This window comes from Erithacus rubecula, assembly GCF_903797595.1.
Source record: "Erithacus rubecula genome assembly, contig: scaffold_509_arrow_ctg1, whole genome shotgun sequence".
Lineage (NCBI taxonomy): Eukaryota > Metazoa > Chordata > Aves > Passeriformes > Muscicapidae > Erithacus > Erithacus rubecula.
The window spans coordinates 1-22,412 of NW_027635830.1; the positions used below are offsets into that span (position 1 = coordinate 1).

The 22,412-nt window shown below is 61.0% G+C and overlaps 2 protein-coding genes across 2 annotated transcripts; both read left to right on the forward strand.

Annotated features, from left to right (window-relative positions):
- Positions 1-5: 5 nt before the first annotated feature.
- DUSP23 (dual specificity phosphatase 23) lies at positions 6-949 on the forward strand (the record flags this gene model as incomplete). The annotated part of the gene is made up of 2 exons (XM_079332763.1): positions 6-110; positions 755-949. Coding segments are annotated over 2 exons (288 nt in total), but the record flags the coding sequence as incomplete, so codon positions are not given.
- A 2,465-nt stretch (positions 950-3,414) lies between these two features.
- Positions 3,415-20,521, forward strand: IGSF9 (immunoglobulin superfamily member 9). Its single transcript, XM_079332761.1, is given in 21 exon segments — positions 3,415-3,753; positions 4,392-4,580; positions 9,431-9,583; positions 10,229-10,380; positions 10,484-10,601; positions 10,695-10,836; positions 10,977-11,122; positions 12,088-12,230; positions 12,787-12,927; positions 14,492-14,608; positions 14,879-15,029; positions 15,106-15,229; positions 15,305-15,480; positions 15,568-15,818; positions 16,452-16,536; positions 16,676-16,846; positions 16,984-17,029; positions 18,358-19,123; positions 19,125-19,438; positions 19,992-20,137; positions 20,239-20,521. Coding segments are annotated over 21 exon segments (3,750 nt in total). The 5' UTR covers positions 3,415-3,701; the 3' UTR covers positions 20,406-20,521.
- The last annotated feature ends 1,891 nt before the right edge of the window (positions 20,522-22,412 follow it).

Sequence of the window (22,412 nt, forward strand, 5' to 3'; positions counted from 1 at the left end):
GCCCCCAAATCCGCCTCCACCGGCTCCGGGTGCCCGACTTCACCCCCCCGAGCCCCGAGCAGATCCAGAACTTCCTGCAGATCGTGCGGGAGGCTAATGGGTGCGGGGAGGTATGGATGGGGACACCTGGGGGACACCTGGGGGACACCTGGGGGGTGGGAGGTATGGCCGGGGATACCTAGGGGGTGACACCTGGGGGTGGGAGGTATGGCCAGGGACACCTGGGGGACACCTGGGGGTGGGAGGTATGGCCAGGGACACCTGGGGGACACCTGGGGGACACCTGGGGGTGGGAGGTATGGCCAGGGACACCTGGGGGGTGGGAGGTATGGCCAGGGACACCTAGGGGACACCTGGGGGTGGGAAGTATGGCCAGGGACACGTGGGGGACACCTGGGGGGTGACACTTGGGGGATACCTGGGGAAGGCACCTGGGGGAGAAAATCTAGGGGGTTACCTGGGGGAAGACACCAGAAGAGACATCAGGGGATGGAACAATGGTGAAGACACCTGGTGGAACACCTGGGCAAAGGGGACACCTTGAGGGGGTGGCATCAAGGTGGGACACCTCGAGGGTGGGGATGACATCTCAGGGGAGGGTGACACCTGCAGGGAAACACACACCTGTGCCATCTCAGGAGGGGGTGACACTTCCAGAGGAAGACGAGGCGAGACCAGCTGTCCCCTAAAGGTCACCCAGGGAGTGCCAGGATGCTCTGGCAGTGCCACCCACCCCGTGTGTCCCCATTGCCAGGCTGTGGCAGTGCACTGCACGCTGGGCCAGGGGCGGACTGGCACTCTGCTGGCCTGTTACCTGTGCCAGGAGCAGCAGCTGGCAGCCCCCGATGCCATCCGTGAGATCCGGCGCCTCCGGCCCGGCTCCATCGAGACCCAGGAGCAGGAGCAGGCTGTCATCAGCTTCTGCCAGCTGCTGTAAGTGCCACCCTCCCCTTGTCACCACAGGGGGGTCACCTCCCCTAGGTGTGGCTGCCAGTCTCACCTCACCTGTGGCATCTGTTTCTCCACAGAAAGGCTTGAGCACGTGGATGGGATCTGTGGGATTGGGCACCCCAAAGGTTTCCCAGCATCATCTGTCTTCTCTATTAAAGGGTGATCTGTGGTTTTTCTCCAGGTCTGGTTTTGGGGTACACACTGGGGGAATGCCTGGTTATGGTCTGCTGGGCACCCCCAGACCTGGCTTGGTTGGCAGCTGTGTCCTGGTTTTGGGGTCTTGGTTTTGGGTCCTGGCTCTGGGTTCTGGTTTTGGGTCCTGGTTTTGGGTCCTGGTTTTGGGGTCCTGGCTCTGGGTCCTGGTTTTGGGGTCCTGGTTTTGGCTCCTGGTTTTGGGTTCCTGGCTCTGGGTCCTGGTTTTGGGGTCCTGGCTCTGGGGTTCCAGCTCTGGGTCCTGGTTTTGGGGTCCTGGCTCTGGGGTTCCAGCTCTGGGTCCTGGTTTTGGGGTTCCAGCTCTGGGTCCTGGTTTTGGGGTCCTGGTTCTGGGTCCTGGTTTTGGGTCCTGGTTTTGGGATCCCGGTTTTGGGGTCCCAGCTCTGGCTCCTGGCTTTGGGTCCTGCTTTTGGGTTCTGGCTCTGGGTCCTGGTTTTGGGGTCCCATCTCTGGCTCCTGGTTTTGGGGTCCTGCTTTTGGGTTCCCATCTCTGGTTCCTGGTTTTGGGGTTCCTCAGCATCCCATCTTTGGGGTCCCTCAGGGTGCTGTTTCTGGGCTCCCATATGATCCCATCTCTGGAGTCTTTTGGGGACCACAAGTGGCCACATTTGTCCCCACAGCCAGAGCTGTCACCCTCCCTGGTGCCACGTGGAGGGTGACACCGTGTCAGCGCCCGGGGGCCGAGCTGGGACATTGATGCTTAAAGTGTAGCTGAGCCGGAATTGAGGCATCTCCATCCAAAAATCCAATCCTGGAAATCTCTTCTCAGCTGCTCCTAACCTTGGTGGCATTTAAATCCTGGTTGGAAGCAGTGTCACCGTCCCCATTTCTGGGTTGGTGGCACATGGCTGGGAGTGTTTTGGGCACAGTGCCTCAACCAGCAGCTCTGCAGTTCCCAAAAGTTCATTTGGAACATCACAATGTCACCATTCTCTTTGGGGGACAAGGCACTGGGGTGGTGGCACTGGGGTGGTGACACTGGGGTGGTGACACTGGGGTGGTGGCACTGAGGTGGTGGCATCGAGGTGACACCAAGCACTGCTGGCAATCCAGGTGTTCCCTGCTCACATGTGAACTCATCACAGGATTTGGGGTCACCCCAAAACTCTGGGGCTGCACATCTGCCCCTGGTGCCCCTGCTGGGGTTCTGGTGTCACCCATGTCCCCTCAGTGGTGACACAGTGAGGCCACACCGCTGCACGAGGGGCAGGTGCTTGGGGGGCACAGCCAGTTTGGGGTGCCCAGCCCTGTGTGGGGGGTGGCATGGGGACAATGGGGACACGGTGGGGACGCAGTGGGGACGCTGTGGCAGTGCTGGACAGCCATGTCCAGCCTAAGCTCACGGGAGCACATGGGCCCGAGCGGCCCAAAGCTGCTTACAGCAGAATTATTGCCCTTAACTCCGCTGACTCCACGCTGTCCTCAGAGTCCCCCGGGCTCAGGGGGACAGGCCAGGCTGGGGGGGGGGCTCTGCAGACCCCCCACCCCCTTCAAATAGGGGCTGGGTTTGGGGGGGCATCACCCCAGTGCTGCTCATCTGTGGCCAGGTTGGTGTTACACATGTGGGGTTTGCTTGTTCCCCATCCCAGCTCTGCAGTGGGGACAGCACCAGGATGTCCCCTCTGTGTCCCCTTTTGTGTCCCCAGCCTGGCGAGTGGCCCAGCTCCGGCTCAGCCCTCGGGATGGTGGCTGTCCCCGTGTGGGGACACATTTAGGGTGGGATTAGGGAGCGGGAGGTGGGATGGGGAAGGAAGGGCGAGCTGCTGGCACAGAGGGACACGCAGAGGGGACACATGGGTTTGTTTGTCACAGCCCCCAGTGCCACCCACCTGTCCCTGTGTCCCACGGGGAGATCACACGCACAAACCCCACAGCAGTGCCCACCCACGTGTCCTGTGTCCCCTCCATGTGTCCCACTCCTTTCCCATCTGTGTCCCCTCCATGGTGCCACATGGGTGTCCACTCGTGTGTGCCACCCATGTGTCCTATTCATGACCCCCTGTGTCCCCCAGTCCCACCCATGTGTCTCACTCCTGTCCTCTCTCTGGGTGTCCCTCCGCGCCTCCCCCGCTTCCAGCCGTGATCCCCCGTGTGTCCCCCCATGTGTCCCCCTATGTCCCCCTCCATAAACTACATTTCCCAGAATCCCTCGCTCCCCGCTGCCTCGCTCCGCCATTGGCCACCTCGGGAAGCGCCCATCGGCGCTTTCTGATTGGCTGTCGCCGCGGCAACGGGCGGCGGGGGGCGTGGCCGGGGCGGCCCCTCCCGGCGTCTCGCGGGTTTGTTTGCGGCCGCCCGGCGGCGGCGGCCGGAGCCGAGCGGACCCGGACGGACCCGAACCGAGCCGGAAAGAGCCGAAAGCAGGCGGGAAGAGCCGAGCGCAGCGGAGCGCGGCCGGCCGGGCATGAGGAGCGGCGGGACTCGGAGCCCCCCGCGCCCCCCGCCCGGGGCCGGTGCCCCCGGGGCTGCCCGGCCGAGCCCGCCGGTCCGCGGGCCCCGGTGACGCCGCGGGAGCCGCCGCAGGGGGGGCCTGGGCTATGCGGTGGTGGCTGCGCGCCGCCGTGCTCAGCCTGCTCGCCGGAGCCGGGGGTGAGGAGCAGCCGCGGGGGCGGCGGGGCCGGTCTGACCGGTGGCGGGTCCCGGGGGAGGCGGGGGACAGCGGTGGCGGGGGGCTCCGGGGGCGGGAGGAAGGTCCCGGTTTGGGTTCCGGGGAGGCGGGGGCCGAGGGTTCGGGAATGGTCCCGGTGGGATCGGTTTGGGTCCCGGGGCGGTGAGTTCGGGAGTGGCCCCGGTGGGATCGGTTTGTGTCCCGGGGCGGTGGGTTCGGGAATAGTCCCGGTGGGATCGGTTTGGGTCCCGGGGCGGTGGGTTCGGGAATAGTCCCGGTGGGATCGGTTTGGGTCCCGGAGCGATGGGTTCGGGAGTGGTCCCGGTGGGATCGGTTTGGGTCCCGGTCCGGTGAGTTCGGGAGTGGTCCCGGTGGGATCGGTTTGGGTCCCGGAGCGATGGGTTCGGGAGTGGTCCCGGTGGGATCGGTTTGGGTCCCGGTCCGGTGAGTTCGGGAGTGGTCCCGGTGGGATCAGGAATGATCCCGGTGGGATCGGTTTGTGTCCCGGGGCGGTGGGTTCGGGAATAGTCCCGGTAGGATCGGTTTGGATCCCGATCCGGTGAGTTCGGGGGTGGTCCCGGTGTGTCCCCACCCACGCCGGTCCGTGCCGGTCCCGCAGGCAGCGGGAGCGAGCCCCGCGCCGTGGTGGGGCGCGTCGGGGGCAGCGCCGTGCTGGGCTGCGGGCTCCTGGGCGCACACGAGGCGCGCCCGCCGCTCTACGTGATCGAGTGGGTCCGATTCGGCTTCGTCCTCCCCATCTTCATCAAGTTCGGGCTCTACTCGCCCCGCGTGGACCCCGAGTACGCGGGTGAGTGGCGGGGATGGGGTTTTGGGGTCGCTGTGGTTGGGTGCTGATGCTGTTGGACCACCTTAATCCCACTCTCGGGGCTCTTGCAGGGGTCTCAGGGGGCGGGAGGGAAAGGTGAGGGGGTTCCTGCAGCAGGTGAGTCCCAATCCCCATCTCCAGGGATGGCAGAGGGGATGCCCAACCTGGCAGCAGGAGGGTAAAATGAGGGAGAAGCCCCCCTCGCCCACCCTTGGGTGCTGTGCCCTGACCGTGTCACCCCGGGCCGGTGCCACCGGGGGTCTGCGGGCTCTGCCTCGGCCCCTGCGGGTCGCCTGAAGGTTGATGCTGGGGAGGGGATTTCGGGGGAGCTGCTAATTGGAGCAAAGCTGGGCCGGGGACGGGCTGGGCGTGGGAGGGGGATATTGGCTGCTTTAGCGGGTATTTAAAGTGAGCGGTGGCAGAGCCAGAGGAATCCCAGCGAGAGGATCCCTGCGAGCAAGGGGGGGCAGACCCAGGAGTGTCCCCTGGGTGTGGGGACGGAGTGATTCGGGCTGAGCCCAACCCCGACGTTTTGTGCCGAAATTCGTGTCCAGACTCTTCCTTGGGGGCTCGGATCACGACCCAAACAAACCCTGCTGCCAAAATTGTTCTCTGCCTAAAAATCCCCTCTCTTGGGACACCCACTCTCCTGCTACCCCTTCCTTGGCCAAACAGCAGAATTGGGATTTTGGGAGATGCCTGGGGACGCTTCCAGCAGCTCCGCGTGGCTCAGGGGGACCAGTGGTGACAAGGAACGCCCCGGGCGGAACAAGGCACCTGCTCTGCCGGGCTGGGCTCCTGTTACCTGAGCACCGGGGGGCCCCCGGGGCAGCTCCGGTTACCCAGGAAGGGGCTGGCAGCACCCGCAGCCCCTCCCCGTGTCCCCTCGTGCCCACGGGGGCTGCGGGAGCAGATTGGGATCAGCGCTGGGGGAAGGGGGAAGGGGCTGGTGGCTGGAATGAGGGCGAGCTGGGTGGGTGGGCAGGGGGGGCTGGTGGCTGTCGCCATGGCAGCGAGCTGGGCTTGTTTTCCATCCGCCGGTGGGTGCAGGGCGATGCTCTCCCCCTCCCCTCTCTCCGGCGCTTCGCAGGTGGATCAGATCAGGTGTCATCCGCTGCTGTCACCAGTGTCCCTCCTGGGGACAGGGTGGGCTGCAGCTTCCTCTGTGACAGCCTTGAGGGGACAAGGTCGGCTCTCCCCCGGGTGCCACCACCATTCACAGTGTCACTGTCCCCTGCCCTAGAGCAGGGTCGGTGGTCTCTGGCCGCGTGGCAGGGGCTGCAGCCCCCTTTGTGTGTCCCCCCTCCCCTTTTGTGTCCCGCTCAATGTCGGTTGCCAGGCGCGGGGGGGATGCTGGGCCACAGGGTTTTGTTTTTGCAGGGAGGAGGAGGAGGAGGAGGGGGCTGGGGCCGGCACAGAGGGATTAGGGGGAGGCTGAGGGGCGTCCCCAGGCCACTCTGATCCCTTCCAAAGGGACCTTTGTTCGGGAGGCGGCTGCTCCCGCCGCGCCTGGGGCTGGGGGCTGGCAGCTGCTGGCGGGGCCGGATTTCCCAGAGCTTCCCAAAGCTTCCCAAAGCTTCCCAGAGCTTCCCAAAGCTGTCCCACTTCCCAGGGCCCGGCGTGGGAGCCTGGGGGCTGGCGGACCCCTCATCCTACAGCTGTGGGATGAAGGCAGAGGGATGGGAGGCAGCTCTGGGCGCTTTGCACGTGTTTGTGCGCGGGGTTCGCACGGCTCAGGGGTGGATCTCGGTGCCCAAACCCGCCTGCCCGGCTCCTCCTCCTCATCTTCATCCTTGCCGGGCTCGTCTGGCGGGACACGGAATCCCAGTCCCGCTGCCAGCCTCAGGCTGTGACACCGGGCTGGCAGCGGGGCTCCCCAAAATTTCCTATGCTGGGAACCCCCTCGGGAAGCTGTTGGTGCTGGAATGCTGACAGAGCTGCTCTGGTGGTTCATGTGCTGGTGTGGCCCGGAGCAAAGTCACCTGGCACAGGCTGGGGGTGGGTGGGGTGGCAGTGCTGGGGCAGGGGGTGATGGATGCCAAGGGAAGGGGATGCTCAGGGCAGTGGGTACCCCGAGAAGGGGATGCCTGGGGAAGGGGATGCTCGGGACAGGGGATGCCCAGGGAAGGGGGTGCCAGGGTGATGGATGCCAAGGGAAGGGGGTGCCCAGGACAGTGGGTACCCCGAGAAGGAGATGCCTGGGGAAGGGCATGCTCAGGGAAGGGGGTGCTCGGGGCAGGGGATGCTCAGGACAGTGGGTACCCTGAGAAGGGGGTGCCTGGGGAAGGGGATGCTCAGGGCGGGGAACGCCCAGGGAAGGGAATGCTCAGAACAGTAGGTGCCCCAGACAGGGGGTGCCTGGGGAAAGGGATGCTCAGGACAGTGGGTACCCTGAGAAGGGAGTGCTCAGGACAGTGGGTACCCCGAGAAGGGGGTGCCCAGGACAAGGGGTGCCCGGGACAGTGGGTACCCCTAGAAGGGGATGCCCAGGGTAGGGGATGCTCAGGACAGTGGGTACATCGAGAAGGGGATGCCCAGGGAAGGGGGTGCTCAGAACAGGGGCTACCCCTAGAAGGGGATGCTCAGGGAAGGGGATGCTCAGAACAGGGGGTGCCCAGGACAAGGGGTGCCCGGGACAGTGGGTACTCCAAGAAGGGGATGCCCAGGGAAGGGAGTGCTCAGAACAGGGGATGCCCAGGGCAAGGGGATGCTCATGACAGTGGGTACATCGAGAAGGGGATGCTCAGAACAGGGGGTGCCCCGAGCAGGGGGTACCCGGACAGGGGGTACCCGGTGCGTTCCTTGGGGGCCGCTGGCCGCGCACCCCGGCCTGGGCTGAGCCAATTGCCCGCTGCACCCTGAGCCGATTATGGCTCTGATAATAGCCCGGGGGATTAACGGGCTGCGCCCGCTCTCGCTTCGGCCCTTATCCCTCTCCTCATCAAAGAGGCCGCGGGGCGTGGGGCTGGAGCGGGGAGAGAGGAACCCCACGGCTTTGGGGAGCCCCCCGCTCACCGTGTCCCCCCTCCATGCTGCGGGGCGGGTGGGGGGTTCACCGGGACCCCCCGGTGCCGCGGGGAGCGGGGCCGGTGCGGGGGTGCCGGGGCTTAGCAGGGCTCCTAAGGGTGAGAGCGCCGGGGGGGCTCCCGGGGGGAGGGAAGAGTGCTGGGGAAGGGGGAAAAGAGGTCGGGGGAGGGGGTGTGTGCAGCTGGAGGGGCGGTGGGAGCAGTCCTGAGATGCTCCGGGTGCGTGGACCCGCGGGGGCGGGTGACAGAGCCGCTGTCGCCTCCTGTCTGTGTTTGGAGTGGTGAACGTGGTTGTGACAAACCTCTGGCACTGCCGTTCCCAGCCCCCCGGGGGAGGGGGTGGCCCTGGGGAGGGGTGGCCCCGGGACAATGCGACATGGGGAGAGGTTGTTCGTGAGGAGGGAGTGTCCCTGGTTAGGGTGTGTCCCTAAGGAGGGTCTGTCCCAGATGAAGGTGTGTCCGGCCCCGTGACTGTCCCTGGTGTAGGGGTGTCCCTGGTTAGGGGATGTCCCTGGGGAAGGGGTGTTTTGGGGACGTGTCTGTCCCTGAGGAGGGGCTGTCCCTGGAGAGAGTGTGTCCCTGGGGAGGGTGAGGGTGTGTCCCTGGTGTGGGGATGTCCCTGGTTAGGGTGTGTCTCTGGGGTGGGGCTGTCCCAATGAGGGTGTGTCCCTGGTTAGGGTGTGTCTCTGGGGTGGGGCTGTCCCAATGAGGGTGTGTCTCTGGGGAGGGGCTGTCCCGACATAGGGTGTGTCCCTGGTTAGGGTGTGTCCCTGGGGTGGGACTGTCCCAGATGAGGGTGTATCCCTGGTTAGGGTGTGTCTCTGGGGTGGGGCTGTCCCGACATAGGGTGTATCCCTGGTTAGGGTGTGTCCCTGGGGATGGGGTGTCCCTGGGGAGGATGAGGCTGTGCCTGGAGCCCTGGCTGTCCCTGGGGTGGCGGTGTCCCGAGTTAGGGTGTATCCCTGGGGTGGGGCTGTCCCCGGGCAGAATGAGGGTATATTCCTGGGGTGGGGCTGTCCCCGGGGAGGATGAGGGTATATTCCTGGGGTGGGGCTGTCCCCGGGGAGGATGAGGGTGTGTCCCTGGGGTGGGGCTGTCCCCGGGGAGGATGAGGGTGTGTCCCTGGGGTGGGCTGTCCCCAGGGAGGATGAGGGTGTATCCCCGGGGAGGATGAGGGTGTGTCCCTGGTTAGGGACTGTCCCCAAGGAGGATGAGGGTGTGTCCCTGGGGTGGGGCTGTCCCCGGGGAGGATGAGGGTGTGTCCATGGTTAGGGGCTGTCCCCAGGGAGGATGAGGGTGTGTCCCCAGGGAGGATGAGGGTGTGTCCCCAAGGAGGATGAGGGTGTATCCCTGGGGTGGGGCTGTCCCCAGGGAGGATGAGGGTGTGTCCCCAAGGAGGATGAGGGTGTATCCCTGGGGTGGGGCTGTCCCCAGGGAGGATGAGGGTGTGTCCCCAAGGAGGATGAGGGTGTATCCCTGGGGTGGGGCTGTCCCCGGGGGGGATGAGGGTGTGTCCCTGGTTAGGGGCTGTCCCCAGGGAGGATGAGGGTGTATCCCCGGGGGGGATGAGGGTGTGTCCCCAGGGAGGATGAGGGTGTATCCCTGGGGTGGGGCTGTCCCCAGGCAGGATGAGGGTGTGTCCCTGGTTAGGGGCTGTCCCCAGGGAGGATGAGGGTGTATCCCCGGGGAGGATGAGGGTGTATCCCTGGGGTGGGGCTGTCCCCAGGGAGGATGAGGGTGTGTCCCCAGGGAGGATGAGCCTGTGCCCGGGGCCATGGCTCTCCCTGAGCCGTGCCGGGCTCTCAGGTCGGGTGCGGCTGGAGGGAGGAGCCTCTCTTCGCCTGGACCTGCTGCGTGCAGAGGACCAGGGCTGGTACGAGTGCCGGGTGCTCTTCCTCGACCGGCACAGCAGCGACGCCGATTTCCAGAACGGCACCTGGATCCACCTCACCGTCAACGGTACCGAGCCACCCCCTCCTGCTCTGCACACCTGGGCTTCCACACTGAGCTCAGCCAGCTCTCAACTGAGATTTTGTTATAAATAAGAAACAAAAGTCGCCATAATCAGCAGAATTTAGATTGTTTTGTTTTTTATAGACAGGGCAATGCAGTGCTGGAGAGGCAGAGGGGTCACAGCCCAATCCATGCTCCACCCAACTTGGGTTTGAAGATTCCTTTTATAGCATGGTTTCTTTGTAGTCATCAATAATTGTTATTTTGTTGTCATATTTTTGTGGGATTGCTGGACGACATGAGTCTCTAGACAATTTGTCCAGTCCCATAGATAACATCTGTTCTTGGTAGATAAGGAATGGCAGAAGTCAGGAAATCTGGTCTCAGGGATAGGCTGCAATTGATTACACAAAGGCAAGAAATCTGATTTTGCAGGATCTGTTGGGCTTGTTTTGCAAGCTGTCAGTAGATACAACTGATTTAGAAACATAATATTCAAAACAAAATTGTTTAATAATATATTTTCGTTTCTTTAGCGTCACGCTTCCTTTCAGACCTAAACATTCTGGTTTATACAAACACCAATACTTTTATGATCAACACAAATCTTTGAATCAATTACCACAATTTGGATCTGGATTTGCCTTCCAGCACCCCCTACCTTCCTGGAGACCCCCCCTGCTTTTGTAGAGGTGCGGGACCAAGCTGCCCTGAGCCTCACCTGCAGGGCTGTTGGCAACCCCCAGCCCGTTGTCACCTGGAAGAGGAGTGACCTTCCCGTGCAGAGCGGGGACACGGTGCAGGTGAGGGTGACAAATCACTGTGGGGTGTGTGCCCAGTGTGGTGGCACCTTCCAGTTGGTGTGGCTGTGCCTTGGTGGCAATGCCACAGCTGGTGCTGTTGCAGGTGAGGAACGGGACGCTGAGCATCACCGCCGTGGAGCGCGCCAGCGCCGGCACCTACACGTGCCACGCCTCCAGCAAGGAGGGCACTGTCACCCACACCACCCGTGTGCTGGTGCAAGGTGAGGACAGGCACACAGGAGACACTGAGGGAGCCGTGGCATGGCTGGTTTTGGGAGCAGCCCCCACCCTTCATTGTCAATCTGCCCCCCCAGGGCCGCCCATCATCGTGGTGCCACCCCAGAATGTCACTGTCAACGTCTCCCAAGATGCCTTTCTGGCGTGCCAGGCTGAGGCGTACCCAGGGAACCTCACCTACACCTGGTTCCAGGGCAGCAGCAATGTTTTCCACCTCAGGTATGGCCAGAATGGAGATGGGGTTGCTGTGATCCCCCCCAAACCTGGCTGCTAGTGACAGGTGGGAGTAAATCCATCACCCCCAGAGCAGCAGTGATGGTGCCAACTGTGCCACTCAGCTCTGTCCCATCCCTTGCCAGCCACCTCCAGGCTCGAGTGCGTGTCCTGGTGGATGGGAGTCTCCTGCTGCAGCGAACAACCCCAGATGATGCTGGGAAATACACCTGCACTGCCAGCAATGGGCTCTGGAAGCCGCCTTCAGCCTCAGCCTTCATCACTGTGCTCTGTAAGACACCCTCCTGTACCCCTAAGGATGTAGGAGTGTCCTGGTTTGCAGGACAGGTGTCCTTGAAATGGAGAATGTAAACCCCCTCCCTCCAAATTATTGTAATTTTAAAATGAAGGGGCTCTCAGGTAAAAGATATGGGAATGAGGAATGAGTTATTTACTAGGAAAATTAAAATAGAAATGCAGTATTACAAAGAACAATCCCAAAATACTGCCAGAGTCAGAATCCAAGCTGACACCCATCAGTCAGTCAGGGTGTTGGCAGCAGTCCCATTCAATGGTGACTGCATCCTCCTGCAGTGGCAGATGTGGTTCAGCTGGAGAAGGTGCAGTTTCCTCTGAAGGTCCAGGGATGATGTGGGAAGGTCTGGCTTTCCTCTGGAATCCAGTGGTGTCCAAAATCTCAGTTTTTATCTGGGTAGGAAAGGCTTGGTTCCTTCCCTGGCTGGAGCATCTCCCAGTGGGATGATGGAATTTTATCAGTCATGCACTGGGACTCAATGGCCATGAACAGGAGATATCTCCTGGAGGGAGGATGGGCTGTGGGAAAGATAAAGATGGTTGCTCCAGCTGGTTTAAAGCTGACCCATTAGCAGATAATGTGTGCCAGGAGATAAAGATCACTGCCACACCCAGTTTTAAACCATGGCCCATTAACAGGAGATATCTCCCACAGTGATAAGAATTGCTGCCACACCCGGTTTTTAACAATGGCCCATTAACAGGTGATAGCTCCTGGATGAAGGGTGGGTCATGGGAAAGGTAAAGATGATTGCCCAGCTGGTTTAAAGCTGGCCCATTAACAGATAATATGTGCCAGGAGATCAGGGTCACTGCCCCAGCTGGTTTAACAGATGGTGACAGAATCCACATTTCTGGCCACATCAACCCAACCCAAGGGGGGATTTGCTGTGGGGGCTGTGCTGGGATCAGGGGTGACCCCAGCCCTGTGTTTCCCCACAGACCCAGCACAGGTGACCACCATGCTCCCAGAGACCCACCTGCCCAAGGGCATGCGGGGTGTGATCCGCTGTCCCTGCAGAGCCAACCCCCCCCTGCTCTCTGTCACCTGGACCAGGGATGGGCGCCCGCTGGAGCTGGACAAGGTACAGCCACTCCCACCCCCACCACCCTTCCCACCTGCCCAGATCCATCCTCCTCCTTACCTGTTACAGTGGTCAGGATGGTCGTGATAGATGGAGAGATCTCTCTAAGCCAGGTCTTGAAAGTTGTGGTTAATTGCAAAGGGTGTTAGTAGAAAGGGCAGGGCAGAAATAAGAGTGGGGGGCAGAAAGAGTTTTAAGAGGTAAGAGAGTGGTAAGAGAGGGAAGGAAGGAAGGGAGTGATTTTCCTGTTTAAAAAAATATATCTTATATATAATTAAATTATACACTTCAAACCCCTAAAAACTACTTTTTGCACCCCTTTTGCCAATCCAGCAGGGTCTTCTGTGACTTTTGGACTATTGTTCTATCAAGAGGGGTTTGTTTTTGGCTAGCCATCCAATTGTCTTCTATTTATTTACTAACTAAGCTTTGGTATCTCAAAGACGTCTTTAATTTCAATCTCACTGACGCTTCCCATACCCTCAAAATCTTTTACTAGGCAATCACATTTATGAAGTTTTCCCAATTCATCCTTCCCATTTCTCTCTCTGCCCAGCTGCCGGGCTGGTCCGTGCGTCCCGACGGTTCCATCGTGATCGCGACGGGCAACGACGACGCGCTGGGGCTGTACCGCTGCACACCCTACAACAGCTACGGCACTGCCGGCCAGTCCCGACCCACCCGTGTCCTGCTCAAGGTCAGAACCCCACCCTGGGGTCCCCTCCTGGCCAGTCCTGACCCATCTGTGTCCTGCTCAAGGTCAGAACCCCACCCTGGGGTCCCCTCCTGGCCAGTCCTGACCCATCTGTGCCCTGCTCAAGGTCAGAACCCCACCCTGGGGTCCCCTCCTGGCCAGTCCTGACTCACCCGTGTCCTGCTCAAGGTCAGAACCCCACCCTAGGGTCCCCTCCTGGCCAGTCCCGACCCACCCGTGCCCTGCTCAAGGTCAGAACCCCACCCTGGGGTCCCCTCCTGGCCAGTCCTGACCCACCCGTGTCCTGCTCAAGGTCAGAACCCCACCCTAGGGTCCCCTCCTGGCCAGTCCTGACTCACCCGTGTCCTGCTCAAGGTCAGAACCCCACCCTAGGGTCCCCTCCTGGCCAGTCCTGACCCACCCGTGCCCTGCTCAAGGTCAGAACCCCACCCTGGGGTGCCCTCCTGGCCAGTCCTGACCCACCCGTGTCCTGCTCAAGGTCAGAACCCCACCCTAGGGTCCCCTCCTGGCCAGTCCTGACTCACCCGTGTCCTGCTCAAGGTCAGAACCCCACCCTGGGGTCCCCTCCTGGCCAGTAACAACCCACCCATGTGTTGCTCAAGGTCAGAACCCCACCCTGGGGTCCCCTCCTGGCCAGTCCTGACCCACCCGTGCCCTGCTCAAGGTCAGAACCCCACCCTGGGGTGCCCTCCTGACTCGGCACACCCGGACCAGCCCCCTCTGAGAGCCTGGAGGTGGATGGGATAAACTCAGGCTCGCTCTGTATTCTGGATTTGGAATTTGTGGTTTATTGCACAGAGTAATAAACTTTATAAAGGTTATACCTTTATACCCTATAAAGGGTATAAATAATATAATACCATGTATATAATATACCATAATATACCCTATAAATGGTATAAAGGGCTCAACTGGGAGCTAAGATCAGGGCAGGGCAGAAAAAGATTGGGGGTGGTAAGAGTTCTAAGAGATAAGAGAGGGAAGTATGAGAACAAAGTAAGGGAGTAAGAGTCATTTTCCCATTTGCAACACAATAAATCTTCTTCTATGTTGAATATTCTAATTTCTACTAACCAGTCTAATACGAGATACAAATTCTCTAGTATTTACATACAATATAAATATAAGTGTAATGTATATATATGTATATATATATTGTATGTATATGTATATTGCATGTATATTGTATTGTATGTATTCTATATTGAATTGTATTGTATATAGTATGTATATATACATTATATATATATATATATATATATATGATATAAGAATTGCTACATTACCATGTTTTACAACTTTCTTATCTCTAAACCTTATCTCTGACCCATGTCTGGAGAGGGTCTCTGCTGGTTCTTGGGCATTATCTTAACAAATGAAGAAAATCTTCAGACATCCACATTGATACTCTCCAGTCACTCTGTCAAAAACTGCTTTCATTTCTATCTCACTTATGGTTTCCATATCCTCAAAATCTTTTGCTGGGCAATCATATTTGTAAGGTTTTCCTGATTCATCCTTCCCAAACTGCCCCTCTGCCTTGCAGGACCCTCCTGCCTTCACGGTGCGACCCAAGGAGGAATATTTCCAGGAGGTGGGCAGGGAGCTGGTGATCCCCTGTGTGGCTCAGGGGGATCCTCCCCCCACAGTCACCTGGGTGAAGGTAGGGGCTGCTGAGAGATTGCTTTTGGCTTCCAGGGCCTCATTTCTGGGGAAGTGTCCTTGTCCTTACATCACTCTTAGGGTGATGTCCCTGTCCCCATGAATGCTGGGTCCCATCCTAAATCGGGGTCCCATCACATGAAGGATAACTTTGCTTGGTTATCCTCTAAAAAACTGACCAAACCCTGTCCCTTGGCTTCCCAACCAGCCCTAGGGTGGTGGCTCATGTCCCCCTTTTCAAGTCCCCCATCAGCCTGTCCATGTCCCACAGGTGGGCAGTGTGGGGAAGAGCAGTGCTCAGGTGGATGGGAACAGCAGCCTCATCCTCCACCCCCTCATCAAGGAGCAGCACGGAGTCTGGGAATGCACAGCCACCAACCAGGTGGCCAGTGTCACCACTGCCACCTCTGTCCACGTACTGGGTGAGCTGCTGGGCTGACCCCCAGGGTTGGGCAAGGGTGGTCCAAGCCCCCCCAATGTGACATTGTTGCCCACCAGGTACCAGTCCCCACGCTGTCACCAACGTCTCCGTGCTGCCACTGCTGCTGGCAGCCAACATCTCCTGGGAGCCAGGTTTTGATGGAGGCTACTTCCAGAGGTTCAGTGTCTGGTACACCCCACTGTGAGTGCCCAGCCCCTCTGTGTCCCCCCTCAAGGGACCCTCAGCCCCGGGCTCACGGGTCCCTGCTGCCCCCAGGGTGAGGTTCCCACCGCGGGCACACCACGACTGGGTGTCACTGTCGGTGCCAGCGGGTGCTCAACACCTTTTGGTGGAGAACCTACAACCAGACACCAGTTACCAGTTCAGCGTCCTGGCCCAGAACAAGCTGGGCAGTGGCCCCTTCAGCCAGATTGTCACCTCCGTGCCCAGGGGTAAGGGCAGCTCCCTAAACACACCCCCAAAGTGTTTCCACTCAGGAAACTCCCATTCTCACCTTGTATCAATCCATTTGTTCTCAGGCTTCCCAGTGACCACAGTGCCTCCAGAGCCACCAGCCATGACTGTGCACATCTTCCTGTCCCCACCCCGGGCTCTGAGGGCCAACGAGAGTGTGAGGGGGGTGGTGCTGGGCTGGGACCCCCCCGCCCGCGCCTCGGTGGCCCCGAGTGGTTATGCCCTGGAGCTACGGCAGGACAAAGGGGGCTGGGAGGTGCTGGAGAGCTCCATCCCCCCCACTGACACCCAGCTGCTGGTGCCAGGGCTCATCAAGGTGAGATTTGTGGAGTTTCTTTAATTTGAGGTCACCCCATAACAGGATAACAGTTATTAGGTGGTTTAGAGTTGTTTTTTTGCCAGCTCGGGCAGTGAATAAGAGTCAGGAGGCTGTTTGTTTATTCTTTCTTATCTAAGAATTTCTTTAACTAAAAGAGGTGTAGCAGGACTTATCTTTTATGCTATAAATTACATACCTAATATTTACAATTACTTTCCAATACATGACACTTTAACTGTCCAACTTTGTCCCAAACCAGTCCAGTGATGCTGTCCTGACCCCAACATGGATGGCATGAAGAAGAAGAAAAGACACACCACGCCCAAAATCCTCCATCTTAACCTTAAATCATTTCTAAAAATTCATTTTTCGGCATTTTAACAATCTAATTCACACTCTACTTATTTTTTATGATTTGTAATTCTTTCTGCAATATTGGTAGTTTTTCTCAGAAGCTCAAATCTGGTCCACAGGGATCCTGGTCATTCTGCCAATACCTCTGAGACCCCTTACCTGGCGGGTCTGGAGGCATCCAGGGTAGCCAGGAGAACACCCTGGACTTCCACAAGGTTGTGTTAGGGCTTTGGTGGTCACTGTGACCACTGTGGCTTTGTGTCCCCCCCCCCTCAGGACGCCTTCTATGAGTTCCGACTGGTGGCCTTTGCTGGCAGCTACATCAGCGACCCCAGCAACACAGTGAACGTCTCCACAGCAGGTGAGTCTGCCCATGAAAAACCCGAGTTTTGAACCATCCAAACAACCACAGATGAACCAAACCACCCCCTCTCCCAAGGGGGCAGAACAGCCCTGTTGAGGCTGAACCCCACCCACACTTTTCGGGTTCTCCACGGCAGGGATGGAGGTGTACCCGTCCCGCACGCAGCTGCCGGAGCTGCTGCCGCAGCCGGTGCTGGCGGGGCTCATCGGGGGGATCTGCTTCCTCAGCGTGGCCGTCATCTTCAGCACCATGGCCGCCTGCATCATGAACCGGCGCCGCGCCGCGCGCCTCCGCAAGCGCCGCCGAGGTACGGGCCACGGGGGGCAGGGGATGAGGTGGGTGTTGTCATCTCGTTCCTCATCGTGGTTTTTTTTGAGTTGCTTTGCTGTGTGATTTTTTTTTTTTTTTTCCCCTCCCCCTCTGTGTGTTTTCATGGCTTTCCAGATCCACCACTCGTCTTCTCCCCCAGCAAGAAGCTTGCACCTCCACAGTAAGTCACGCCACGCCATTGTCGTGTTGCCTTGCTGTCCTGCCATGCCATTGCAACACTCCCTCCATCCCTCTCCCTGTCCTTCCACACCATTGCCACACACCCTCCCTGCCCTGCCATGTCATTGTCACACTCCCTGCATCCCTCTCCCTGCCCTGCCATGCCATTGCCACGCTCCCTCCCTGCCCTGGCACACTATGCCACACTCCCTCCCTATCCTGCCACACCATTGCCACACACCCTCCCTGCCCTGCCATGTCATTGTCACACTCCCTCCATCCCTCTCCCTGTCCTTCCACACCATTGCCACACACCCTCCCTGCCCTGCCATGTCATTGTCACAGTCCCTGTATCCCTCTCCCTGCCCTGCCACGCCATTGCCACACTCCCTCCCTGCCCTGCCACACCATGCCGCACTCCCTCCATCCTTCTCTCTGCCCTGCCATGCCATTGCCACATTCCCTGCCTGTCCTGCCACACCATTGCCACACTCCCTTCCTGCCCTGCCACACCATTGCCACGCTCCCTCCATCCTTCTCCCTGCCGTGCCATGCCATTGCCACACTCCCTCCATCCCATTCCCTCCATGCCACACCATTGTCACACTCCCTGCATCCCTCTCTCCCTTCCTTCACACCATGCCACACTCCTCCCTGCCCTGCCATGCCATTGCCACACTCCCTCCATCCTTCTCCCTGCCCTGCCATGCCATTGCCACACTCCCTCCATCCTTCTCCCTGCCCTGCCATGCCATTGCCACACTCCCTCCATCCTTCTCCCTGTCCTGCCATGCCATTGCCACACTCCCTCCATCCTTCTCCCTGCCATGCCATGCCATGCCACACTCCCTCCCTGCCCTGCCATGCCATTGCCACACTCCCTCCATCCTTCTCCCTGTCCTGCAATGCCATTGCCACACTCCCTCCATCCTTCTCCCTGCCATGCCATGCCACGCTCCCTCGCTGCCCCTCTCTTGCCATACCACACTTCTCCACCTCCCATTCCCTTCCCTGTCCCACTCCTGCCATGTCACTCCTCTAGGTTTTACTCCCCCACATCCTGCTCCCTCTCATCCCACTCCCGGCCGTGCCAAATTCCCCTCCCTCTCCCACTGCATTCCTCATCATCCCTCTCCCACCAGCTGGGGACACAGGGACAGGCTGGGCACAGCCACTCACCAGGGACATTAGCTGCAGGGTGCTGGGGCTCTCCTTGTGTGTCCCTCCAGCAAGTTTTGCCTGGAGAAAAAAATCAGGAAATGCAAGAGCAGCGCAGTGATGTCCGCACAGCTTTGGGGGGGTGCTGCAGCTGCCGCCTCTCCCTTGCAGCAATGCTCACGGCCCTGCTAGCCCCGACAGCACGGTGAAGCTGAAGCTGCAGCCGTCGCCGTGCCGCAGCCTGCAGCGGACGCTGCTGTGGGGAGAGAAGGCGGGCACCAGCCTGGGGCTGAGCATCGCCGGCTGCCGCTACCCCGGCCACGAGAGCCGGGAGCACGTCCCGCTGGAGCGCATCCGCCGCGGCCCCGATGGCCGCTTCGTGGTGGAGAGCGACCCGCAGGCAGAGCAGGATCCTCCACGGGATCCCCTGCAGCCCTACAGCCAGCTGCCTGCTGAGGAGAAGGAGGAGGAGGAGGAGGAGGAGGAGGAAGAAGAGGAGGAGCCTGTGTGGCACAGGGGAGTGTCACTGCGGCCCCGCTCCGGGCGCCCCCGCGCTTCCAGCCACCGCCACGGTCGCTATTTTGGATACGGCAGCAGCAGCCCCGTGGATGAGGCTGTGGCGTTGAGTATCGCCGATGTCAGCCCCGTGGCTTGTGCTGCCAGCACCACCCTGCCTTACAGCGCCGGCCAGGAGCCCCCCGAGCCCACCTGGGACTCCCCCCAGCCGGCTGCCGCCCCCCCGGTGTCCCCCGAGCCGCCGGCCATCAGCGGGATCCTGCAGTACCTCAGCCTGCCCTTCTTCAAGGAGATGTGTGTGGATGGTGACTGGCCACCCCCGGAGGAGCAGGCAGAGCCCCCCAGTGCCAGCCCCCCACCCACGGACTGCATCGACACAAGTGCCAACACCGCCACCTCCCCCCCTGCCACCACCAACCTCTCGAGCACCCGGCTGCCCCCTGGGTCCAGCCAAGGCCTCGCTGCCTGGTTCCCCCTCCTGGCCCTGCTCCCCCACCCCCGGGCCTCTCCCACCCCCCCAGGCAGCCCCCCATCTCCGGACTGAGCCCCCACGGGGCAGCCTGACCAGCCAGAGCAGCGGCCGGGGCAGCGGCTCCTTCCTGCGGCCCCCCTCGCTGGCACCGTCCTTGGGGGGCACCTTCCTGGGCACCCCCCTCGGGGATGGGGGCAGCTGGCACAGCGGGGGCTCGGCAGCAGAGGAGGGACGGGGCAGGATGGATGCCGGCGCCGGGAAGAGGTGAGCCAGCCCTGGGAGGGGCGCTGGGATGAGCTGCTGCAGCGTGCCGGGGCAGCTCTGGGCTTGTCGCACCGAGCTGGGGTGGCACAGAGCCCTGCGGTGCCCTGGGGACATCCCCGCCCATTGTCCCTGCCCCAGCATCCCTGCTGTGTCCCCACATCCCTCGGGGTGGTGATGCTCATCCCTGATATCCATCACTGGAGACTTGTGGGGTCTCTCCTGCTGTTCATCCTTGGGGGGGGTCTCATGCTCATCCCTGAGATCTGACACCTCAGGGTCTGCCCTGTCCTCCATCCCAGGCTTTCACATCCATCCCCTGAGATTTCACGTTTTGGGGTCTCTCCTTAATCCCCTTCCCCAAGTTCCCACACCCATCCCCGAGGGTTTCACCTTTTGGGGTCTCTCCTTAATCCCCTCCCCCAAGTTCCCACACCCATCCCCGGGTATTTCACTTTTTGGGGTCTCTCCTTAATCCCCTCCCCTAGTTCCCACACCCATCCCCGGGGGTCTCACCCTCTCTGGCCATGCCCCTCGCCCCCCCTTCTCCCCGCAGGAGAAACACCTCGGTGGACGAGAACTACGAATGGGACGCGGATTTTGCGCTGGAGTCGGAGCTGCTGGAGGCGCTGCAGCTTTACCGGGGCGCGGCCCCGGCCCGGCCCGGCTCCTCCATCGCCCTGCGGGACCTGCAGCGGCACAGTGAGTGCGGCCCCCCCGCGCCCCCCACCCCCGTGCCCAGGGCCCCGTGGCCGCTCCGGCGGGTGCCGCGGCGGGGCCGGACGCTGCCTATCTCCCCGCAGAGCCCGGTTCGGCCCCGGTGAGCTCGGTGTCGGCGGAGGCGCTGGGGATGGGGGGTCACCCAGAACGCGGTCAGACCCCCCGTTCCGAGGGGCAGGGGGCGCGGCGCCGCAGGGAGGGGTCGCGTGGGTGCTGCTCCGAGCGTTTCGAGGTGGCCACGCTGCTTTAGGGACCCCCTGGGATCCCCACACGGGTCTGGGGTGAAAGGATGGGCAGGGGGGGAATAAAGAGGCGTGAGAGCAAATCTGGCTGCTGTTGGCGGGGGGTCGTTCAGCATCCCCAAAACATCCGGGGTTGTTCTTCTAAACCCCCCCCATGGCTTCCACTCCATCCTACCCCTCTCACCCTCCATCTTTTCGGTGTCCCACTCTCCGTGCCCTGTGCAGGTTTCCCTCCTGCTCTCCCCCATCTCCTGGCCACATTCCCCACTCGCATCTTCCCACCCTCCCCCTATTAATTCCCTCCCCTCCATCTTCTCGCGTCCCCCCGTTTTCCTCATAGTCCCATTTTCCTCCTCTTCCTAGTGACCCTCTCTTGGGGTGATACTCTGGTACCCCCTCCCCCCATATTCTCGCTACCCCTCCCCATTTTCTCAGTGTTTCCCCCCCCCAATCTTCCTGTTCCCCCCGCCCATTTTATCGGTGTCCTCCCCATTTTATCCGCTGTCTCCTCTCCAGTGTCCCTGTCCCCTCTCCAGTGTCCCTGTCCCCTCCCGCTTCCCGCAGCCCCCCCCCCCATTTCCCCCCGTTCCGGGGGTGGGCGGGGCCTGGCGCCGGCGCCGCGCGCGCGGGAGGGGCGTGGCCCGCGCCGCGCCTGCCCTTATATGGCCATGGCACGGGAACGCGTCACGTGGGCGGGGAACCGCCTATGACGTCACCCTGGGGGTCGCGCGCGTGGGCTCCGGGCGCGGGTCAGGTCGGGTCACGGAACGCGGGGTCGCCCCCCCTTCCCATCCCCATCGTGTCCCCCCTTGTCCCCCTGCCACGCCGACCCCGTGTCCCCCCTTTATGTCACCTTGTGTCCCCCTGCCACGTCCACCCGTGTCCCATGCCACGCCCACCTCGTATCCCCCCTTTATGTCACCTTGTGTCCCCCTGCCACGCCCACCCCGTGTCCCCCCTTATTCCCATCGTGTCAGCGTGTCACATCTACCCCTGTCCCTTGGTGTCACCCCCATCATGTCCCCTTTCCTCCATCACATCCCCGTTTCTTCCTCTGCCACACCCACTCCTGTCCCCCCCATGTCCCCCTGAGGGGACACCCTCTGTCCCCTGGCTGACACTTTCCAGGATCCTGCTCCAGTGTCACTGTTCCTGTCACCCAGGTCCCTTGGGATCTTCCTGCCCCTGCTCTGTGTCACCCCCTGTGTGGGTGCTGCCCCTGTGTCACCCCTAAATCTCCTGCTTTGTCACCCCTAGGTCCTGCCCCTGTCACCCCTAACCCTACCCCTGTTCCTGCACCTCTCTGTCACCCCATCCTTGTCCCCCCCATGTCACCCCATGTACCACTCCCTGCCCTGATCCCCTCCTCCACGTGTCCCCCACCCATGTCACCAAAGCCACAGGAAACACCACCCAAAATCCCCAGGGGACACCCACAACCCTCAGAGGGTTAAAATGACCACACACCCCCCACCCTGTGACACTCAGGGAGGGCAAAGGGACACTTAAGCATGACAATGCCATCACACCTAAGCCTGAGGTGGGCAGGGCACAGCCAGAGCTCAGCTGGGTGCTAAGGGGTGGGTGGGGTGACGGGGACATTGCCACCAGTCCTGGAGGCAGCTGGTGGCCTGGAGCCGAGGTTTTGTTTGTTGTTTTGGTCGCACTTCCCATGGAAACGGGACTTGTGCAAACGCCACCATCTCTGCCGGCGCCACCAGGGACACCGTGGCTGCTGAGGAGGTCACGTCCTCCCCCAACCCCCCAGCTGTCCCCCTGCCACCAGAGCCAGGCCCAGGTTGTCCCCATCATCATCACAGAAGGGCTTTGACACCCATCATGTGCCACCATGGGGGTTTTGTCCCCTGGGTATTGTCCCCAGCACAGTCTCCTTCTGACAGGTTTTGTCACCACGGCCACTGCCCCCACCAGATTCCTCAGGGGGGTTATGGCCAGGCTGTCCCCATCATGGTCATTCTGTCCCCACCACAAGCCACTCTGTCCTCAGCTCAGCC